At 36.8% G+C, this 20346-nt stretch overlaps 1 protein-coding gene across 3 annotated transcripts in view; it reads left to right on the plus strand.

The window, feature by feature from the left end:
- SCIN (scinderin) overlaps window positions 1–20346 on the plus strand; it is a 70284-nt gene that overhangs the window by 20347 nt on the left and 29591 nt on the right. Inside the window, exons 1-2 of one of the 3 annotated variants that reach the window (XM_070615791.1) lie at window positions 17614–17717; window positions 20214–20285. Coding sequence is in view for 1 of the 3 variants with exons in the window: in XM_070615788.1 (XP_070471889.1) it covers window positions 2069–2218 (150 nt within the window). In the remaining 2 variants the exon portion in view is untranslated. Of the gene's footprint in view, window positions 1–2068; window positions 2219–17607; window positions 17718–20213; window positions 20286–20346 lie in introns of those variants that run through there. The other 2 variants (XM_070615788.1, XM_070615790.1) reach the window with 2 other exon arrangements.

Genomic DNA, 20346 nt, shown 5'->3' on the forward strand with positions numbered 1-20346 from the left:
TAGAAAAGAGGTAGAGAGGGACAATGACAGTGTGTGATTCCCTTAGAAACAGAATAGAAACATCCCTTGACCATATTGAATTACTAAGTCAGATTCTAGAGTGAAAGAGATTGCAAGGCATGGTCCTTTTTATTTTACTTCTTATAAAGACTTGAATTTCTGAAATGTATGTTTTATTCTTAAAAAGGAATATGGAATAGGTCAATCAGGAACACGGTGGGGTGAGGGGTCAGAGAGACTGTCGCAAGCCTACGTGGTTCAAAGTTGTGCTCCTAGGACCTGGAAGAGAGCGTGCGCCATTTTAGGCAATCAGTAAACCATTTTTGAAACAACTCTGGACTGGAAATGTCTTCTAATCAGAGAAAAGAGCCGGTCTCGCTTGGGTGCTCTTTTATTTTGCGGTTATTAATTTATTTGCTCTTTTAAAAATTGCAAATAAAAGGTCACATAGGCAGTTAGTGGCCACTGAGGTCTGTCTCCTTTACCCCTAACCACTATGCTGACCATCTCTCCACAATTGACTCGGTGAAGTATGTGTGGAAACATTTTGAAAACCAAGTGTAATGCAAAGATATTATTAGTGTTCGTTGTCTACATGTCAGTCTTTCCTTGCTAGTTTTCTCTCTTTTATCTCTCTATCCCCAACATCTGGCTCATAATAGGCACCTAATAAATGTGAATGACATTTTTAAAAAAAGGGAAAACACTGACTTAGATACAGTAAAAGTTGAAGGCTTTCTTTCTGTGTGTGCGTGCCCCTGCCAATGTGTTAAAACTGTCTACCTTTAACAATCTTTCTCTGCAAACGCGGAAACAGAGCTTCTGGTTCTGTTTCTCCTTAAATGGAACTGTATTATTCTGTGGGCTTCATTTTCTTCTTCATGATACACCTTGGGTAATTTTCTACATCAGTATTCAAACATTTTCCTCAGTTGTTAACTGCTGAAGAGTAGTCTGCAGTGTCCGTGTAATGGCGTTTATATAACCAGCTCCCTATTGATGAACATTTGTTTTTGTTTTGTTTGTTTTTTTGTTTTTGTATCTCATGTTTGAATACTTCTATTGAATAGATTTCTAGAAATGGAATTTTCTGATTCTGAAAGCGTATGTAATTTTCTGATATGATGCCAAACTACTCTCAAAAAAAACCTATGTCAGTTTAACCACCCAAATAGTGTGCGATAATGCCCATTCCCATACCCCCACCAGGCCTGGGTACCATTAAACTTGTGTTTCTTTCTTTTGTTAAACTACATTTAATGGAGAAAATGATATTTCAGTGTTATTTACATTTGTATCTCTATACCTTCTGAACACTGTACCCAAGTCTAAAATATAAAATGTTTTAATCTAAATGGCAGCTAATGTAGTCTGCCTAATTTACAAAATATCAAACTGTTGTTCTGTTTCTATTTTTCTAAATTTCTGTTAAAGTATAACTTTGATATTTAAGTATCTATTTTTCAATGTATCATAATTTACATAACTGTTATTCTGTTGTTGAACATTTAATGTCTGTCAGTGCCTCACCAATATAATCATAGCAATGAAAACACTTGTATATGTTCTTTCTTCTCTTTATAAATAATTTATTAAAATAAATTCTGGATAGTGATATTACTGGGTCAGTGGTTTTATCTCTTTTTATGCCTCTTCATAAGAATTGTTGAATTGCTTTACAGAAGTGTTGTATCAATTTTTATGATCATCAAGAGCAGAACAGATTCTTAACCACCTTTCTGAAATATGGTAAATTTATTATTTTAAATTTAAGTAATCTATACAAGTTTACTTTCATAAATTCTGCTTAGTGGATTATATACACAAAGAGTGGTGAGATATGTATTTATATAGTTTAAAAAAATGCTTACTTTATAATGCTAACTGAAAGCAACAGGATACAGAATGAGGTATAAATAAAATATGTAAAATCATATATACCTCAATAACAAATAACTTTATTTTTATACCTTTTTGTTTTTTCCTAATTAATCACAATGGGTATTACAACAGTGCTGAATGTCTTCCACATATTTCTGAGGTCAAAAGATCTGTCCCTCTCTTTTAGGAAATTTACCAATGGTGTGGTTCCTCGTGCAATAAATATGAGCGTCTGAAGGCAAGCCAGGTTGCCATTGGCATTCGGGACAATGAAAGGAAAGGAAGATCTCAACTAATTGTGGTGGAAGAAGGAAGTGAACCATCAGAGCTTTTACAGGTATTGTGACTTACATTGTTTTTTAAAGGGTCACCACTCTAAGTCATGTGTGTGTGTGTATGTGTGTGCGTGTGCGTGTGTGTGTGTTAGTTTTAACAAATTCTCTAATACTTAGGCTAAGATTAATAAGAGGAAATATCAGAGTTATGTGACTCATGGTACTAGGAAGATAGAATGTCAAGATTGTTTTCTCTCACCATTCATGTGACTTTCCAGGAAACCTTGACCCTATCTTCTGTGGTATTCAAGAACAAAGAGATGCACAACACTTTTGATATTGACTATAAGAATATATTTTGGAAGAAAAATAATAAGTTATTCATCTGGGCTTCTCAACATTTTTTTTTAAATGCAGTGATTTTCTTTGATTTTAAAATTAGCGATTATTTTATTTAAAGAATGAAATAAAATCTTATACCAAGAGATTAAATATACCAATATTTTAAATAATCATTTTTAAACTAAGAATTATAGGCAAGACACTTATAATTTTAGTATAGTTGTTAAATTAATCTGAAAATTGTCTCCATGGCTCTTTCTACCTACCTCATTTACTTAACCATTACCAGCTTTGGACATTTAATTGTGACCAATTTTTCCCCCTTAATAAAAGTGCAGTGTGTACCTGAGTGTATATGTTGTATATATTTCTTTAAGTAAGATTGTCAGTGAAAGAGTATAATCATATTCAGATGTCTATACCTGTTTGTAAATTGATTTTTATTTATTCATTCAATCAACATTTATTAAAGTCCTCCAGTGTACCAGGCACTAAATATTTACACTAATTGCTGCTCCCTTGCACAAGTACTGTGTTCCCTCAGGACTTTACAGAGCCCGATCATGATTGACTGTTGTAATAGCTTTTGGAATCTTACTGCATTTAATAGTAGCAGCTGGTATCTCTTTGGATTTTTGTTTCTGTAATTTCTTGGGATATTATACATTTTTCCGTAAAGATTTTAGCCATTTGCATTCAAATTTTTCTAAACACTACCTTGTCTTTAGAGAACACATTTTTTAATAATTTTGATTTAGAGCAATGTAATGCATTAGAGTTACCTGATCAGTCATAGCCTACATAATCCAGTGATCAAAAATTATATGAGATAATTTTACTGATTATATTATCTTTAAATTTCATTACTTAATAAGCACGCAACATAGACTTTCACATTAATGATGTTTTGGAAGCAATTTTGATTCAGTGGGAAGATGCTCATGGTATAATGCTTAGAGAGAAGGCAGGGTATAAAATTTTATATACAATATTATCTTAATATGTAAGATTATATGTAAATAACTATATATTCATATGTACATATATTTCTGGAAAGAAATATGCTGAAATATTACCAATATTACCAATATTGTCTTGACTGTTGGCGTAGGCTGCTTGTTATTTTCTTCTTCATTCGTCCTTGTATTTTCAAAATTTAATATAATGGATGTGTATTCCTATTATAATCAGAAAAAAAGGCCATCTGAAAAAATAAAGTTAGCGATGGTTTGACTGGGTTTTTAGTAGTCAGAATAATATTGCTAATAAATTAGACCTTATAAACTATTCAAAACAAATTCTTGATCTTTTACTATTCTTTCAAGGCCTCTGTTCTAGAGATTTGCTCACCAGTTAAGTCTTCTTACTGCCATGTTTGGAAGCAAAAATCTATAAATAAGATGTATTGCTAATTGATCGTAACCGCTTGTTTCAATAGCTATGCTTTGATAGAAGTGGGCCCAGGAACAGGACTTGCCCTTGTCGAGAGGTGGAGGGGCGGTGCATTAACTATCAGACTGAGCTTTTCTCTGGTTGTCTTGGGGCCTGAGCAAGTCCCTAACCTCAACTTCTAGTTGTCTCTAGTTCCTCTTTTCTGAAGTGAGAGGTTAGACAAAGTGGCTTTTATGGTCCCTTTAAGTTCCAATGATCTGTAATTCTGTCTTATCTCTTAGGCAATATCTGTGTTTAATTCCAACCATTTGTAGTCTTTGGTGTCCATTATTGGATTTCATTTGAAGTTCGGAGAAAGAAAAGTATAAATAGTCAATGAATACACTGTTAAAGTAAAATAAGAAAATGCAAACCTGAAGAAAAATGTGTGTGACAATATAACTGATTATAAGATATTAGTGATAGGGATAAGGGACATACTGCTTCACATAAAATGCCATGTCTGTGTTTTAGGAGTTTTCATTGTTTGGTTTTTCAAAGTTCTAGAAAAGCCCCACTGTGTTGCCGTTCAACACATTCACCATGTGCTGCACTTCATTGACAGCTCACACACACAGGGAACTGAACTGTGTTTTCAGCGAGAGCCTTCACTTTTTTTCTTAAAAAGCTTTCAGTGGGCTTTTTGTTTTCACACATGTTGTTTTGTGTACTTCATTGCAAGGGTCAGTAGCAGTTTGATGAGTTAATTGTGCACCTGTGATAAACTGTTTGGACCACTAGGTTTTCTTAATGTTGTACCTAAAACAATAGAATTCAAAGAGGTCATGAACTTGGTTGGGAAAAGAATTGCAACTTTCTTTTCACTAACCTCTTAATGAACATTTTCTCCACCTGTGAATGTAGTCAACAAACCACAGTAGCGTGAGCAGTAGCTGTGACTCCTCAGACCACATTAGAGTTATTTTAGATAACCTCAAAGTATCATATCTATTCATCACTGCTTGGTAATCATGATGGTGATTAGACTGCTGTTCGACAATTTAATTCATGAGTTAATGAATAAGCTCACATATTACTTTATCACGTTTGCTTTTTAAATATATTTTGATATTTTGACAATTGTAGTCCAATATAATTGGTTTCCATTGTAATACTTTGTAGTTTATTTTACACATTTAAAAAATATTTTTCTTAGAAAAGGTTCATAATCTTCCAAAGTGGTCTGGAGTGGTCTGCAGCACGCACACACAAAAGGTTACCTCATTTAAGATAGTGAAATGCCATTTCTTTTGCTGAGACTCTGATGCAACTGTTGACTTTGCTAGAGACGGATTTTAAAAATCTTTGAAAATGTCTTTTAAACGACCTTTTAAGTGTCTCATTTTTAATGAAAATCTGTAAAAATTATTTATCTTAAATAGCTTTGGAAGTCCTGCGGCCGGGCCGGTGGCGCAGAGGTTAAATTCTCAGGTTCCGCTTCTCTGCGGCCTGGGGTTCACCAGTTCGGATCCCGGGTGTGGACATGGCACCGCTTGGCAAAAGCCATGCTGTGGTAGGTGTCCCACGTATAAAGTAGAGGAAGATTGACATGGATGTTAGCTCAGCGCCAGTCTTCCTCAGTAAAAAGAGGAGGATTGGCAGTAGTTAGCTCAGGGCTAATCTTCCTCAAAAAAAAAAAAAAAGGAAGTCTATATATGAAGGTTAGTAATGGCTTTAAATCAAGGACTTTTCAATCAATTAAATGATCCTGTTAGGATTTCTTCATATTCGATACTGAATATTTGGAACATGTCTTTCTAACACATTAAAGTACTCAACACAAAAAATATTAAAAAATAATTTTTCTGAGAACTTTTTGAAAAGTTGATCTTTATTTTGAAGTTTTTCAGCTGTCCACACCATTTTTTTCACACAATTTTAACATGGCTGATCTCTAGTTTGATCATAAATTTGTCCTTCAAACCAAAACACTTAGGAGAGTAATAGGGGATACCAACCAGACAGGACTCGGAGAGGCCATGTATTAACAAGACTGTCTGGAGAAACAGGATGTGTGGTCAGCCTCTTATCTGTATCTTTAGCACTCTCAAAAGCGCATATGTTTAAATACGAAAATAATCCTGTAAGTGAAACTAATTAAAGCTGCATTTTACTTTGTGCTTTCTTTCTCATCACTGTAAACATATTTACCATGAAAAGCTGTGTATAAATTATGTAAAGCTTTTTTCTTGGTCTTTCTTCTTTTCATATTTAAAATAAATTATCAATGAATGTGAAGGAGAATTAAATAGCTCACTAGTAGTAAGGTCCCAAATTTTCTTGGTTGGCCGTATTCATTCTCTAAATGTTAGGAGGGAGGCTAAAATATTCCCTGAGGAAAAATTGCTAAGGTCAATAATTTATCAATCTGTATTATAGACTTTCATTATAAAAAGATAGCATCTGGTAGATATCAAAAAGAGAATGAAGAAGACCTTGTTTGAAATGACAACAAAAAACAACTAATTTGTCTTACCCGGAAAGACTTTTTTCCAATGTAATTTAATGAACTTGTTAAGTCTGTAATCATTATAGATGCTGGCGGCAGAATACTGGCAGTAAAAATACTGCAGGAAGATTGTAAGCACATGTTATGTTGCTGAACTGCTAGATTTCTTGTTTTTATGAAAACACTAAGGCTCCCTAGACCATCATGTGCAATCATTGTTTCAGATTGTGGACCAAAAAAAAAGGAAAATTGGAAGAAAAATTAGACTATCATATTATGTCTCAGTTAATGTATTTATTGAGCAGTAGGCTGCTTCCCAGTAAAGTCCAAAAACTCTACTTATTTTATTGTGTGATTGAGGAGAAAAGCACACGCTAGCTCTAAAACAGAGTCAGAGAGTGGGAACAGATGGTGAGGGTCCTCAGACTCCAGAAGGCATGGTCAGAATGATACCACCATTAGTTGGAAGCCTTCTCGTGATAAAATTGATGTATTTTAGACCGTACGATAATAGCACATAGACTAGAGTAACCTCTGAAGGATCTCCCAATATAGGAACTGTGTTCATCTTGTTACTATACATCATAATTGACAACTTGAAAATAAAATAATTTATTCAGTTATTCTCTTTACAAGTTGATCAGATATTCAGCTGGATATCTTATAAGTAAAATCTAGAGTTGAATAGTGCAGATAGTTCTTTCTTTTTTTTCATTTAGGTAAAATTGGTATATAACATTATATAAGGTTCAGGTGTACAACATTATAATTTGACATTTGTGTACACTACTAAGTGATCTACCACCAAAAATCAAGTTAACATCTGTCACCATACAGTTGACCCCTTTCACCCATTTTGGCCACCCTCCAACCCCCTTTGCCTCTGGTGGTCACTAATCTGTTCTCTGTATCTATGGGTTTGTTTTTGTTTTGTTTTGTTTTGCTTGTTCATTTGTTTTGTTTTGTTTTAGATTCCACTTATGAGTGAAAACATATGATATTTGTCTATCTCCATCTGACTTATTTCACTTAGCGTAATACTCCAAAGTCCATCCATGTTATTACAAATGGCAAGATTTCATTCTTTTTTATGGCTGACTAGTATTCAATTGTACATATATACCACATCTTCTTTATCCATTCATCCATCGACAGACACTTAGGTTGTTTCCATATCTTGGCTATTGTAAATAATGCTGCTGCGAATGTAGAGGTGCATATATCTGCTGATGCCTTGGGGTGGGTAGGACTCTTAGCAGGGCACTCCCACCCTCTCTAGCAGGTTAGAGGGAGCGTTCCAAAATGGCGCTCAACAATGCCAGCCTTAGCAAGTTAGAATGAGATTGCGAAAATGGCGCCTGCCAGTATTTCCAACCTGGAAAGAGTCCCAGTAATTTCCTGCCTCTGGCAGATGCTTTAAGATTAGTGAGTGGGTCTCCTTCACATATGGTCTAGGTGCTTTTCAATCTGGTGTTTTCCTGCTGAGTTCCAGGGCCAGTGAATCTGCATGTGAATCCTTTCATAGAGGGTTCTCCATTCCTTACCGTTTTATGATTTTCCTGGTCATAATCCCCATTGGTTTTCAAAGCTAGGCATTTTGGGGGCTGGTCTCTTGCAGTATATAAGGGCTGGGGTGTCTGATGTGGAGCACAAACCCCTTGCTCTTCAGGGAAAAATTGTGTATTTTGGGGATCCTTCCCATTTTTGGATCGGTTCACCTGGGGTGGATTTTTTTGTTGTTGTTTTGTCTTTTCGTTTTTGGCAAGAACGTGTGTCTGCCTTTCCTAACTGTTTCGTTGCTGCCCTTTTATTCTTTGATGTGGAAGTTCTGCTCATCCAGTTTTCAGAACTTTTTCAGAGGAAATTATTCCATATATAGTTGTAGATTTGTTGTGTCTGTGGTAGGAGGTGAGTTCAGGATCCAGCAGATATTTCTTAAATTATCCTTTAGGAATGTCTGTTTAGTCAAAGAATAAAATTTTAATCATATTTTCCTAAACTATTTTGCCAAAGAAAATTATATCTTATCAATGCTACTCCAATTTCCTCGAGGGCAGGCACTGCCTTTATATCTGTGTAGCCCTCACAGCGCTAACTCCTTGCTCATTCATGTTTGGAGAATTAATACAATTAACTGTGAACTATGTGGTACCAGAAAACCATAACATTTGTTTTCCTGTTTTCTAGAGAATAGTATTGCCTAAAAAACTTCCCTGCGTTTTAAATGATATTGTTGGTGAAGACATGATTAAGTTTTAAAACCAACTGCATTTGTATAGGAGCAGTTTAGTGTTAAGATAAGGATAATTCATGTATGCTGCTCCTCTCCTTTCTACAGATGAATAGTTACAAGTAAGATTTTGGAAAGAAATAACGGAGTCCTGAGCTTATTTATATTTGTCGCAGTATCTTCCCATGTGTTAGGTAAACTGCATATTCTCCAGGTGAAAGTACCTAACACAGTAGGAAATCAATAGCTGGTGTCTAAGTTTTCATTCAGTGAATAAAAATGCGTGTTCCCAGGAGCTGTAGTGGGATACCTCCATCTGTAGGATCCTCCTTCCTGTGTCAGGTCACCTCTCCATTTAGTGTCCTGCAACCACAAAGGCCCACTCCTTCTCTCGCTCTCTAGTGTAACACTGCTGTCCACTGGCCCTGACCACTTTGCTTGGCTGGTACCCACAGTCCCAGTGCTGGTGCTTCTCAGAACTGAGTTAAAAGTGAATATGCTCCGTGAACTCCATGGCACTACATAGATGTAGAGCTTTGTTTTTTAAATCACCAAATATATTTGTCTTATTCTTCCCCAAAACTTAACATCAAAAGGCTATGCAAATGGCTAATGCTTCCCAAGTTTTTATATAATTTAAATTTACAGAAAGTAACATCAGGAGTGATTTTGAACATTTAATAATCTAATCATTGGGATATTCCTACGTTTAAGCATGTAAAGCAAAAGATGAAGAAATAGATCAAAGTGGAATTTAGAAATTTAGAATTGTGTCAACATTCCTTTACGTTTCTCTGTGGGAAAGCTTGCTTCATAGTGTAATCTTGGGTTTACTGGATTTATGTGGGATCACATTTAAATTTTTTAACTGAAATATCACTGTATGTTTAAATCAAGCATGATCGTTTTGAAAATGATGCTATAGAGAGTGAGAGGAACTTTTTTATTTCTGGGTTGATCTTTGATTCGATAAGTCTATTTCTGTTTATCTTTGTAGAATAGTATAAAGTGAACCAAAGAAGCACCATTATAGAAAGGGGGAGCTGTTTTGGAAATCCCCATCATGATCATTTTGGAACAATGATTATATAGTACTTTTTTAAAGAGTCTAAAGATTTGCAGGAAAATAATCTAAATAAGAATAAAAATCATATTGCTTTTTAGCATCAGGGAACAAACATGGGTGTTTTGAGCTCCTTAAACATAAGACCTGAGGTGGTTTTGTGGGTGTATAATGTGCACACACACACACACACCCACATCACTCATTGAACTATTTTATGTTGCCCTCATATTTACTCATTGATAATCATAACTCTGTACTTTGTAAGGGTGGAAATTTGAGTTGCCTGAGATATTAATTTGGTCAATAGATACTAACACTGAGACAACAAACATGTTTTCTCAGAGAGGCACACTTCTCTTTCTGTGCTGTCCAAGTAGCTTTAACTTCCTTGTTTATCCTTCCTTTATTTTCTGGGATCTTTTTCTAAGTTCTTGGGAAATTGGACAAGGACAAACACTTTGGAATTTTCCGTTCATATAGCATGGTGTCTGGCACATCGGAGAGGTTCCTCCGTGTTTGTTGTCTGACTGAAATAACGTTATGAGAGTCATATGGAAAAAAGGAGGTCCATTTATGAGTTTACCATTCAAAGCTTTTTAAGTTAAAGGGATCAAAATATTTACCACTGTTTCTCGATTAGTCTTGAGGCTACATTACATATAGAGTAGAGAGGAGGTATGAGGTACAGTACCAGTAGATAGGAATCTTTCCTTTTCTTCCTTCTGTTGCATTGTAATTAAATCATTCCCTCCATTTTGCTTTATGGCAATGATACTTAGTACACACCCCAAATCCCAAGGATTATAGTGACAAGCAGTGCATGCTGTAGGTTATGATGCTTTCAAGAGCACTGTAGTTGCTATAGCTGTTTATATCTACTATTTATTGATAGCTAACTATGTGTCAGACACTGTTTGAGGACCATTCATTTGTTGTCATTTATTTTAATGAATCTTTTATTTGGATTTCTAGTATTTAATTCAGATAGCCATTTTGTTCCTCACCAGTTCATCCAGTGGGAGAAGTTGAAATTTTCTGAACAAACATAAGAAATATAGTAACAGTATTGTTAACCATATGCTGCAATAAAATAACAATAAATATTTCAAATAATCTTCCACCTTGTCACACCAAAGTTCAACATGAAGATTTGTGACCTTACTGATAATGGGTCACTTTTATATAATCAGTCCAAATTAATGCCACTTGGCAATCATTTCTGAATGAGGTAATGTTCCCTTCAGTTTGCAGCTGAAGCGAGGAACTAGTGATAGGAGCTGTAAATAGGATAATGCAATTTTAAGACAGATGCACTGCATAGAAGGATCGATCTTTGCCCCGACAAAGTCAACATCTGAATTAACATAAATATTAAACTAGAATCACAAGTTTCTATTCTATTTATATTACTCCTAATGTTTGTTATAATATTAGTGATAATATATAATAAAAAACTAACAGTAAGACTATATTTTCTTTCAGTAATTTTAGGTTAATTTCTTCTTATCCCTTATGCTAAGAATTAGCAAACTCAGATATCAAATGACTAGATCTCTGAGATTCAGTGATTCATAACTCCCTTGACATTCATTTTATAAATTAAATAGTTTTTTAAATATATAATAATAATTAACAGTAATATTAATTTCATATCAGTTTCCTCTGACACATTCTGTCCCAATAATTAGCCAAGCCCAGATATTAAAAGGTCAACTCCAAGATTTAGCAAGTCACAGTTCCTTAGTATTTAGTTAGTAATTAATATTTGTTTACTATCATAAGAAAATATGTTCACATGTTGGAAAGAACTCCCTAAAATATAGGCCATCTGGATAATGCTTCTAAGTCTTGTTTTTTCAGAGCCAAGAATCACACTGTGGTGGAATTGGGTTATACTGACAGTACTTGTGCAAATGAAAAACCAATGTTACTGCAAAAAACTGCAGTGTTATTGCAATGCTATTGCTCATTTATTGCTATTAGAATTACTATTATGTTTGCAAGGGTATCCGTGCATTACAGTTTTACAGTTACATTGTTTTTAGATATATCTATATATGTATTTTTATAAAAAAGTATTTTAAAATGACTATAAGGAAAGCATAGCTTGTTCATGTAAATACAGTATACTCTTAGTGGAAACCAATAGAAAATCCTCAGTTCTGGCTATTCCATAACATTCTACTAATCAGGAAAAAGTACTAACATACTGTAAAAAATACGTGTTAGTATCTGTTTGCAAAACAAAAGAAAGCCATACAAATATATTAGGAAATGAAGTCCTATACCATGCATAAATGAGAAATTAAATATCAATGCTCTGTTTCAATGAATTCTTGCAACTAAAAAAGCAAACCCAAACTGAAGATAGATTTTAATGAAGTCTGATAGAGTGCATGTAGACAAGGCAAATATGTTGATTGAACACTGTTCTGAGCGAATAGCAAATGCACTATAATCGAATATCAGTTGCTGTGATCTTCACAGTCCTGGAGCTCCAATGCTAGGTGATAGCGTAATTTCATCTCGTTATGCCCTACAAGCGTGAGGGCAGTTGGCTCACTGGTAGGCTGAATTTTCTGTTCACTTCTTACTCTTTCTAGTTGCATTTTTCTTTATATGATACAAGTGCTTCTTACCATTAGCACAGAAATTCCATCATCTAAGAAACAAATTTGTCATGGATTTCATTTGCTGCAGAGGAGGTAAAAACAAGCCCTACCATGACCAACATCCAGTGCTTACCGTGTGACTGGCATTCTTCTAGGAGCTTTACGAGGATGAGCGAGTTTAATTCTTCCAACAGCCCTATGAAGCAGACACATTTATTATCCCTTGTCTTCATTTGTGTTCCTCTAAAAGCCAACTTTGAGACAAGGACTTGGGAGCAGATCGTTATTTGGAAGATGATCCTGGAAGCATTGAGTAGGGGTAAAATGAGGCAATAGTTTGTCAGTAAGTTATTTACTGCTGCATCAACTTGGACTTAGTCCCAGAGGGACCCTCTGAGAAACTGTATGCAACACATTTCAGAATCAACCCACTGAAGGCTGAGGTGGCTGCAGGATTTAGCCAGTAACTCCCGTCACTCATTGGTTGAGGGTTGGTCCTTGGGTGTGAACTCCCTCGCACCTCCAGCCTGCCTTGTGTTTGGATACAGTACAGCTCAGTGGACCAGATAATGCCATCAGGCAGAGAGCAGAAGGCTTTGACCTTTAAGACATTATTTGCAGATGACCTCTGAGATAGACCAAGGTGAGAAGGGCAGAGCACCCATAGCGTCTCTACACCCTCACTTTACAGATGGGGAAAGTGAGTCATAGAGAGGCTGTGAACTTGCCCACTTGGGAATGGGAAAGAGAGATCTGTGATTCACACCCACGCAGTCTTCATTCCAGAGCTTGCAATCTTAAACATACAGAGACATGGGAAGCCCATCTGCTGTGAAGTTATTTTATAACTTCCAAAATTTTGCCACACATTTTTGACAATCATGCCTATTTTATGTGCTCCATATTGTAAGTCATAGCTTTAGTAGCACACTGTTTGTGCTCAGCAGACTGGCTTGACCCTTTGTTTTGTGTCTCTTACTGTCAGTATTCAACCTTTCTGGTAATCTCTAAAGTTGATGAGAATAAGTGATACGTTACTGAGGGAAAAAGCCCAGAAGCATGATGGTGGAGAGCCAGCCTTGAGAGGGGGAGGGTGTTCCTCTGTGGACCTGATACTCTCTAAACTCTGAGAATCCTTACAGGCCATTTTCACATATTTGGGGTTAAAAATAAATGAAATATGTCCACCACTTCTACCTGCCCATGAGTGTAATAACTGGTAGATCGTGTTAAACTTTCTTACCAAATTTGGAAGCCTCAGAATCCTTCTCTGCAGACTGCTCCAGCAGCCAGTGCCTACACTGGGATTTAGCAAGGACAAGTGAAACCTCTTTATCCTCCCCACACTGAAAGCTCACTGAGGGCAGGGACCACAGCTAACTTAGTCATCCTTACAGCCCCACTCTTTGCCATGGTGCTGCTATACCATAGACACTCTATTTATAAATCTTACAAAACTGATACATCCTGCCTCCAAAATAAGGTCATATGTACAAGACTAAATGGGGAGATACGATTGAAATCCATAGGAAGATCAGAGAATTAGTTTGATGACAAAGGACTAATGGCATCATACTTACTGTAATTGTGGAAAAACTTCAAAGAAGGGAAGACGTTATTACGTCTTATTTTTCCTTCTCAGTAATATCAGCTCTTCCCTTGCTGATTGCTCAGGAAACTATTCTCAAAGGTTTTTCTGAAGAGGCCTACATAGATCTGTATTCAATTGGTAGTTTTAGACTTAACATAGAAGACTTTGACAAGGGTACACTATCAAGACATATAGCTACTTAATGACATCAATAGATCAAGACGTGAACAAATAATAATTAAGTGCAAATCCACAGGGAGGTGTATGGCAGGAAGTTCAAAATGGTGAAATCATCATACAAAGAATCAGAGCAGTGACGTGCAGGGGCATATCAAGCAGAGAGAATGACCCTTTGACCAGGGCAAGGTTTCACTCTACATATGTAAGGGCGAAGAGAGGATACAGGTTCTAACTTTCATTGAGTCCTCACTATGCGCCAGGTATAGTGACAATCGCCTCACATACATTATTTCACTTAATCATCATGATAATTGTGAATGGTATTAATTATTGTACCATTTAAAATGTGGAAACAAGGTCACAGCGTCACTTAATAGTGGGTTCAGATTCAGATTCTCAGATTGCCTTATCTGCCAGATGAAGGAATTGTCAAAAAGACAAGGAGGAGGATGCTCATTGTGAAGCACAGAAATTACGAAGCCCAAAGGCGAACGATGGAAGTGTCCATTCAAGAACCTATCAGGTAGAGATGTCCAAATGGGTTTGAGATCTTGTGAAAAAAAGTTTAATGATCTCCAGAAAAGGCGGATGGCCTAAAATCTTTACCTGAGGTTTGCCCTGGGACAGCTTCCAGACCACCAGACCATGATAATTAGTCCACAGGAAAAGTTCCCTGAAAAGCTAATGTGAATGTCAGAAATGCTTGCTGGCCCCATCCTGATGGTTGAGATGGATGAGCCAGGCTAACAAAGCTGGTGTCACTGAACACTTGAATCGTATCACCAAACCAGGTCCAGAGGGCTTTTAAAATACACAATGATGGGGCTTCAGTCAGCATATCTGGGGCTCAGATCCGGACTTCAGCATTCTTTATCACAATTCCTAAGATGATTCTAATATGCAGCCAGTGAAAACAACTGCTCTAGTTTAATAAGTTGGCATTCTGGCTTATATATCTTAATAACTTGTGAGTAGCTTTCCATGGTATAATAACTTATGAGTTAACTTTCTTGTGAGTTGGGCCCTCTAAATCTGGTCTCTAAGCTGTTGGTGTTACAGTGACACTGAGGATCAGACCTGCATCGCGGTGAGTTCCCCAAAGCCATGGCATTCCCTGAGTCCTGTAGTGCTACACTGTCAACAGCAGCATCCGTGAGATGCAGGTGGCTAAGTTCTGATTTAAATCAATTAAAATTAAATAAAATTTAAAATTCACTTACTTTGTCATACTAGCCATGGTGCTCAATAGCCACAGGTAGCTAGGACTACCATTTTGGACAGCACAGATATGAAATATTTCAGTTACGGAAAACCCTGTTGGATGGCCCTGGCCCAGATAATTAAATAGCCAAACCTCGCTTGCAGACAATCAATTCACTTTATCCTTTTATCCAAACCTGTATTTCACATGCTTTCCCTCATCCAAAATATCTTTACCCACTATTTGATATATTAAATTTCCCTTTGTTTGATAGATCAATAAAGAGATAAAGGTATTTCAGAGGCAAGGAAGCAAATCACTGAGAGAGAATGGGAGGGCAAATGTTGCAACCTCATATCCAAATAAGGTGGAGCCAGCTAAACGAGGTCGTAGAACTCCTCAGAATTGCCTGTTATTTTATATCTCTGTGTATCTTCCCTATTATCAAATATTTGTTGTACCTAAGGCATTAAGTGCCTTGAAGCAAGTAAAACACCATAACAACAAGGCTATACTTCACTTTTACAATGAATTCCTATTCACCATATGCTTGCATCCTATTGATTTTTTTTTTCCCACTTAGGGAAAGGAAATAAGACGCTAGAATTATGAGTGATTAAAATGTTAGCTCTCGGAACCTGAGAGTTTACTCTGTTTTTAGTGAAAGTAGAAGCAGAGCCATTCACACTGAAGTGATTAAGATAAGAAGAATTCCGTGTCTCACTTCTTGATGGAGCACTGCAATAGTTGTTAGGACTGGGGTTTACATCCTTGCTTTACTTTTTATAAGACTTGGGCCAAAGACAAAACTCCTAACATCTCTCAGCCTCATTTTCCTAATCTGTCATGCTGAGATCAGAATCGAGAAGCACATAGCCTGTCTGTTCAATGCTTTTAGGACTTGACGCCAACTTAGAATGTTTTTATCCGAAGTGATCTGGAGTTTTGAGTTATGTATCGTCCTTCTTCCAGGTCATATATTATCCCTTCTCTTCCTGTTATTCACTCCAAATGCTTACTGTATGGTGTCCAAACATGTTGACTTTTCTGTAGAAAGTTAAAGGAAGGAAAGTGCATGTTAAGTGAGGAAGATTGTAAATGTTGGAATTTCATATCCAGAATAGGTGGAGCTGGCTAAAAATTTCAAAGTAAATAAAGACAGATGCAGATGTGAAAAATAAGTAAGAATTATGAGGATATAGCCAAGTTTTTCCTACTGCCTGGTCCTTCTTTCTAAAAAAAGCCAAATTTGCAATAGGCCTACTTATGTATTAAGAGAAAAAGTCACAATGGGTCATATAGAAAAAGCACAACAAGACACTGAGGATGATCTTGACACAGGTCACGAGAACTTAGAAGTTCTTTTATTTTAGTTTAGTTTTTGTGAGGAAGATTGGCCCTGAGCTAACATCTGTTGCCAATCTTCCTCCTTTTGCTTGAGGAAGATCGTCGCTGAGCTAACATCTGTGCCAATCCTCCTCTCTTTCATGTGGGATGCTGCCACAGTGTGGCTTGACGAGTGGTGCTAGGTCTGTGCCCGGGATCTGAACCCATGAACCCTGGGCCACTGAAGCAGAGTGCGTTAACTTAACCACTACACCACCGGGCCAGCACCTGGAAGTTCTGAAGCTAGAGGATTATGATTCTAAAGCTAGCTTGTTTATTTGCTGTAATAATTTAATATAAGTTCCTTCTGATATTTTTTCTTTGAACTCCTATCGAAGGCAAAGAGTGGGCAGCAGAAAAGAAGATCTATTCAGGCAGAGAACGAAATCATATACCCACAGATTTCCAGTCCCATCCCTGTTGGGCATTTAGGTGGTTTGTATTTTTTGATATTATAAAATGCTATGATGAACATTCATTGCTAATTCTTTGCATATATTTTAATTATTCCCTTAGAATAAACTACTAGAATAGAATTATTAGATTAAATAATTGGCATGCTTTTAAAGTTTCTGTTACCTGCTATTAATCACTTTTGAGAGTTTTCCTTCTCTCAAGAGTGCCTGGTAGAGTACTGAATCTTTCCTGACACTCGATATTGTCAGTTTTCTCCTAAACTTTGACAGTTTTATGGGTAAGGAAGTTTTATTGTTTTATTTTACATTCATTCATAGCTCTCATGTTTGTTGAATACCATTATATCTTTTTTTTTGAGGGCTCTTTGCTCACACAACCCTCTGATATGATGAGAGAACTTTCCTCTCTCAGCCTTTAATGCCCATAGCATAGGCAGAACCAGCAAGAAAGGGGAGTAGAAAGAGAGGACTTAGAAAAAGATGAAAACAGAACTTTGTGGAGAGGAAGGCAGAACCCTGTGACCATGGAGAATAGAATGCCGCACGTGCGTTTGCTAGTATTGTTCTAATCAGAATGGGAGAGCTAAAAGTGGTCCTATTCAGTCTGCTGTGAAATGTCTTCTGCTTTATCTCCAGAGACAAGGCCTGAACAATTAAGTTAAGACCTTTTAAAGTACCTACAATAGGCAGCCCAGCAGGTTCGCTAAGAACAGACTCTGGAGTCACAGTTCAAATCCTGACTTTGTCACTAACTAGCTACATGACCTTGAGCAAGTTACTTAGTCTGTTTCTTAGAATTTCATAGAGTTTTTACAAAGATAAAATGACTTAATAAATGTAAAGTGTTTAGAGTGGTACTTAGTGATATGTAAGCGTCTGTTAAATAAAATTTTTAAAGTGCCTGCCATGGCTTGTAATGGCACTTGAAAAGTGTTAGCTGAAACCTTTAATACATAATGAAAGGCAATAAATATATAAACAAGTTCCAATACATGTGCTTTAGACAAGAGACGTACTAGATGTTAAAGGGTAGTTTTCAAAGAAGTAAAATCTTGGATCTCATACAAATATAAAATAACCCATGTCAAAGATTTTATTTACCTCATTCATTAATAAGAGAACTAATAGGATATTATAACTAGTTAAAGAAGAATCCAAAGAACAGATGAACGTATGGGCAATCATGTTGAAATGAACTTGCTAATAAATGCGAAGCTGGCCTCTTCCACGGACAGAAATTAGTTTCATCTCCACCAGACAAAATTGCTCTGCATCTCTGTAGGCAAAGCATTTGCTGCCATCAGTCTTGTACTGAATTAGAAAATTACTCAAAGAAAAGGAAAGGTACAGCTCTCTATGGCATCCGATCACCAGAAGGGTCCCCTGGGCACCATCTATGGAGAGAACTTTTTTGTCCATTTCAAAGACTTGCCTGGTTTCCCTTGATTTAGGGAAATATGCAACCAATAATTCTAAAAGTTACTGAAAAGTTACAGTAAAGGGAACTGTGCCAGAATCTCTGCCTCGACACTTAGCAGCTCTGTGAAACCATCACTTCACCTCTTTGAGCCTCCGTGACCTTTCTGTAAAATGTTGATAACAGTGTCTAGTTCATGGGAGCTCTCATAAGGATGAAATGAGACGTGTCTGGAGCTCCTGATACAGCGTGTGACTCATAATAGACATTCAATAAGCCATAACTATTACTGTGCTAATTATAATTAGCAGAACCAACCAAAGAATAATTGCTCAGTTTTGCTTCTACCATAGCCAGTCAGCTTAGGTAGAAGTTACATAGAGTGTTGGATAAAGCCCTGGGGAAGGAAAGTACATGGCTCCCACAGGGACACTGAAAACATCAGCCTGGTTAGAGAAGGCGACTGGGTGGAGAATGGTGAGAAATAATGCAGGGTAGGTGACCTCCAGCCTCTGGAGGGGCTCTGAAACCCAGACAGAGGAGTTTTGGCTCTGTCCAGAAAGCTTCCAACTCAGAATCATCTGGTGTGCAGATTCCTGGGCTTTGTCCCAGACGTATGGACTTAAGAGCTGGCAGATGGCAATCTGTGTTTTATCAAATCACCCAGATGTTGCTTGAGCACATTGAACTTTCAGAACCACTGCTGTAGATGCAACATATAAATCTTTATCTTTTAGAGTCATGTTCTTGAAGTATGGGAGTAAAGTGAAATAAGGGGCCTTCCTTATTTGTGTACAGGATACCTTTCTGGATGAAAAGATGATGTGAGACTGAAGGAAAGAGGGAATTGACAGCAAGCTATAACCCATGACTACATTGGTGAGGGCCTTCACTAAGGTGGGAATAAAGGAATAGACAGGAATCAATGACTCAAAACATTGTCATAAAAAAATAGAATTTAATGACTAAGTGGGTAGGAGATTCAAAGTGCAGGACAGGAAGTATTTAAGACTGACCAGGGCGGGCCTGGTGGCCAAGTGGTTCAGTTCACGCGCTCTACTTCAGTGGCCCAGGGTTTCACTGGTTTGGATCCTGGGCACGGACATGGCACTGCTCATCAGGCCATGCTGAGGTGGTGTCCCACATAGCACAACCAGAGGCACTCACAACTAGAATATACAACTATGTACTGGGGGGCTTTGGGGAGAAGAAGGGAAAAAAAAAAAAGATTGGCAACAGATGTTAGCTCAGGTGCCAAACTTTAAAAAAAAACCAAAGCTGACCACATGATTTTAAGTCTGGTGAAGAGGAGAATAGAGTCTATTCACTGAAGCAAATGGAGAATTGAGAATGGTCAGTTTTGTGGATGGATAAGCTCGATTTGAAGCATGTTAGAGAATGATGATAGTTCTAAGTGGAAACTTACAGAAAATAATTGAAGGAAAAGGGAGCAGGTCTTGGCTAGAACGATAGATGAAATTTTTATGGACCATCCTCAAATAAGGCTTTTCTGATTCCCTTCCTCTTTAAAATGTCAAAATATATGTGATATCACACACAAAGGATTACATGAGCTGAATGCTAATCACTTGAGAAACCTAACATGATTGTTTTAAATTTAGGCATTATTGTACCTGTAGAGAAAAAGAAAAGCTATATTTACAGTTTATTTCAAAGATCAAAATGTATGGCATAGTTGAGAAAAGGAACATATTTAATTATTTTTTTCTTTCTAGGCAGGATATAAAGTCCTTAAGGGTTGGACAAGGTGATTGAAAACTCATTTGTATACCCCAGTGAGGAATCTGGTAAATGCTTAGTTGTTGGACTGAATTTTAAAATGGTCCTTAGAGAAACTTGACAATATAC

The sequence above is a fragment of the Equus przewalskii genome, chromosome 4 (genome assembly GCF_037783145.1).
Source record: "Equus przewalskii isolate Varuska chromosome 4, EquPr2, whole genome shotgun sequence".
NCBI classification, from domain to species: domain Eukaryota; kingdom Metazoa; phylum Chordata; class Mammalia; order Perissodactyla; family Equidae; genus Equus; species Equus przewalskii.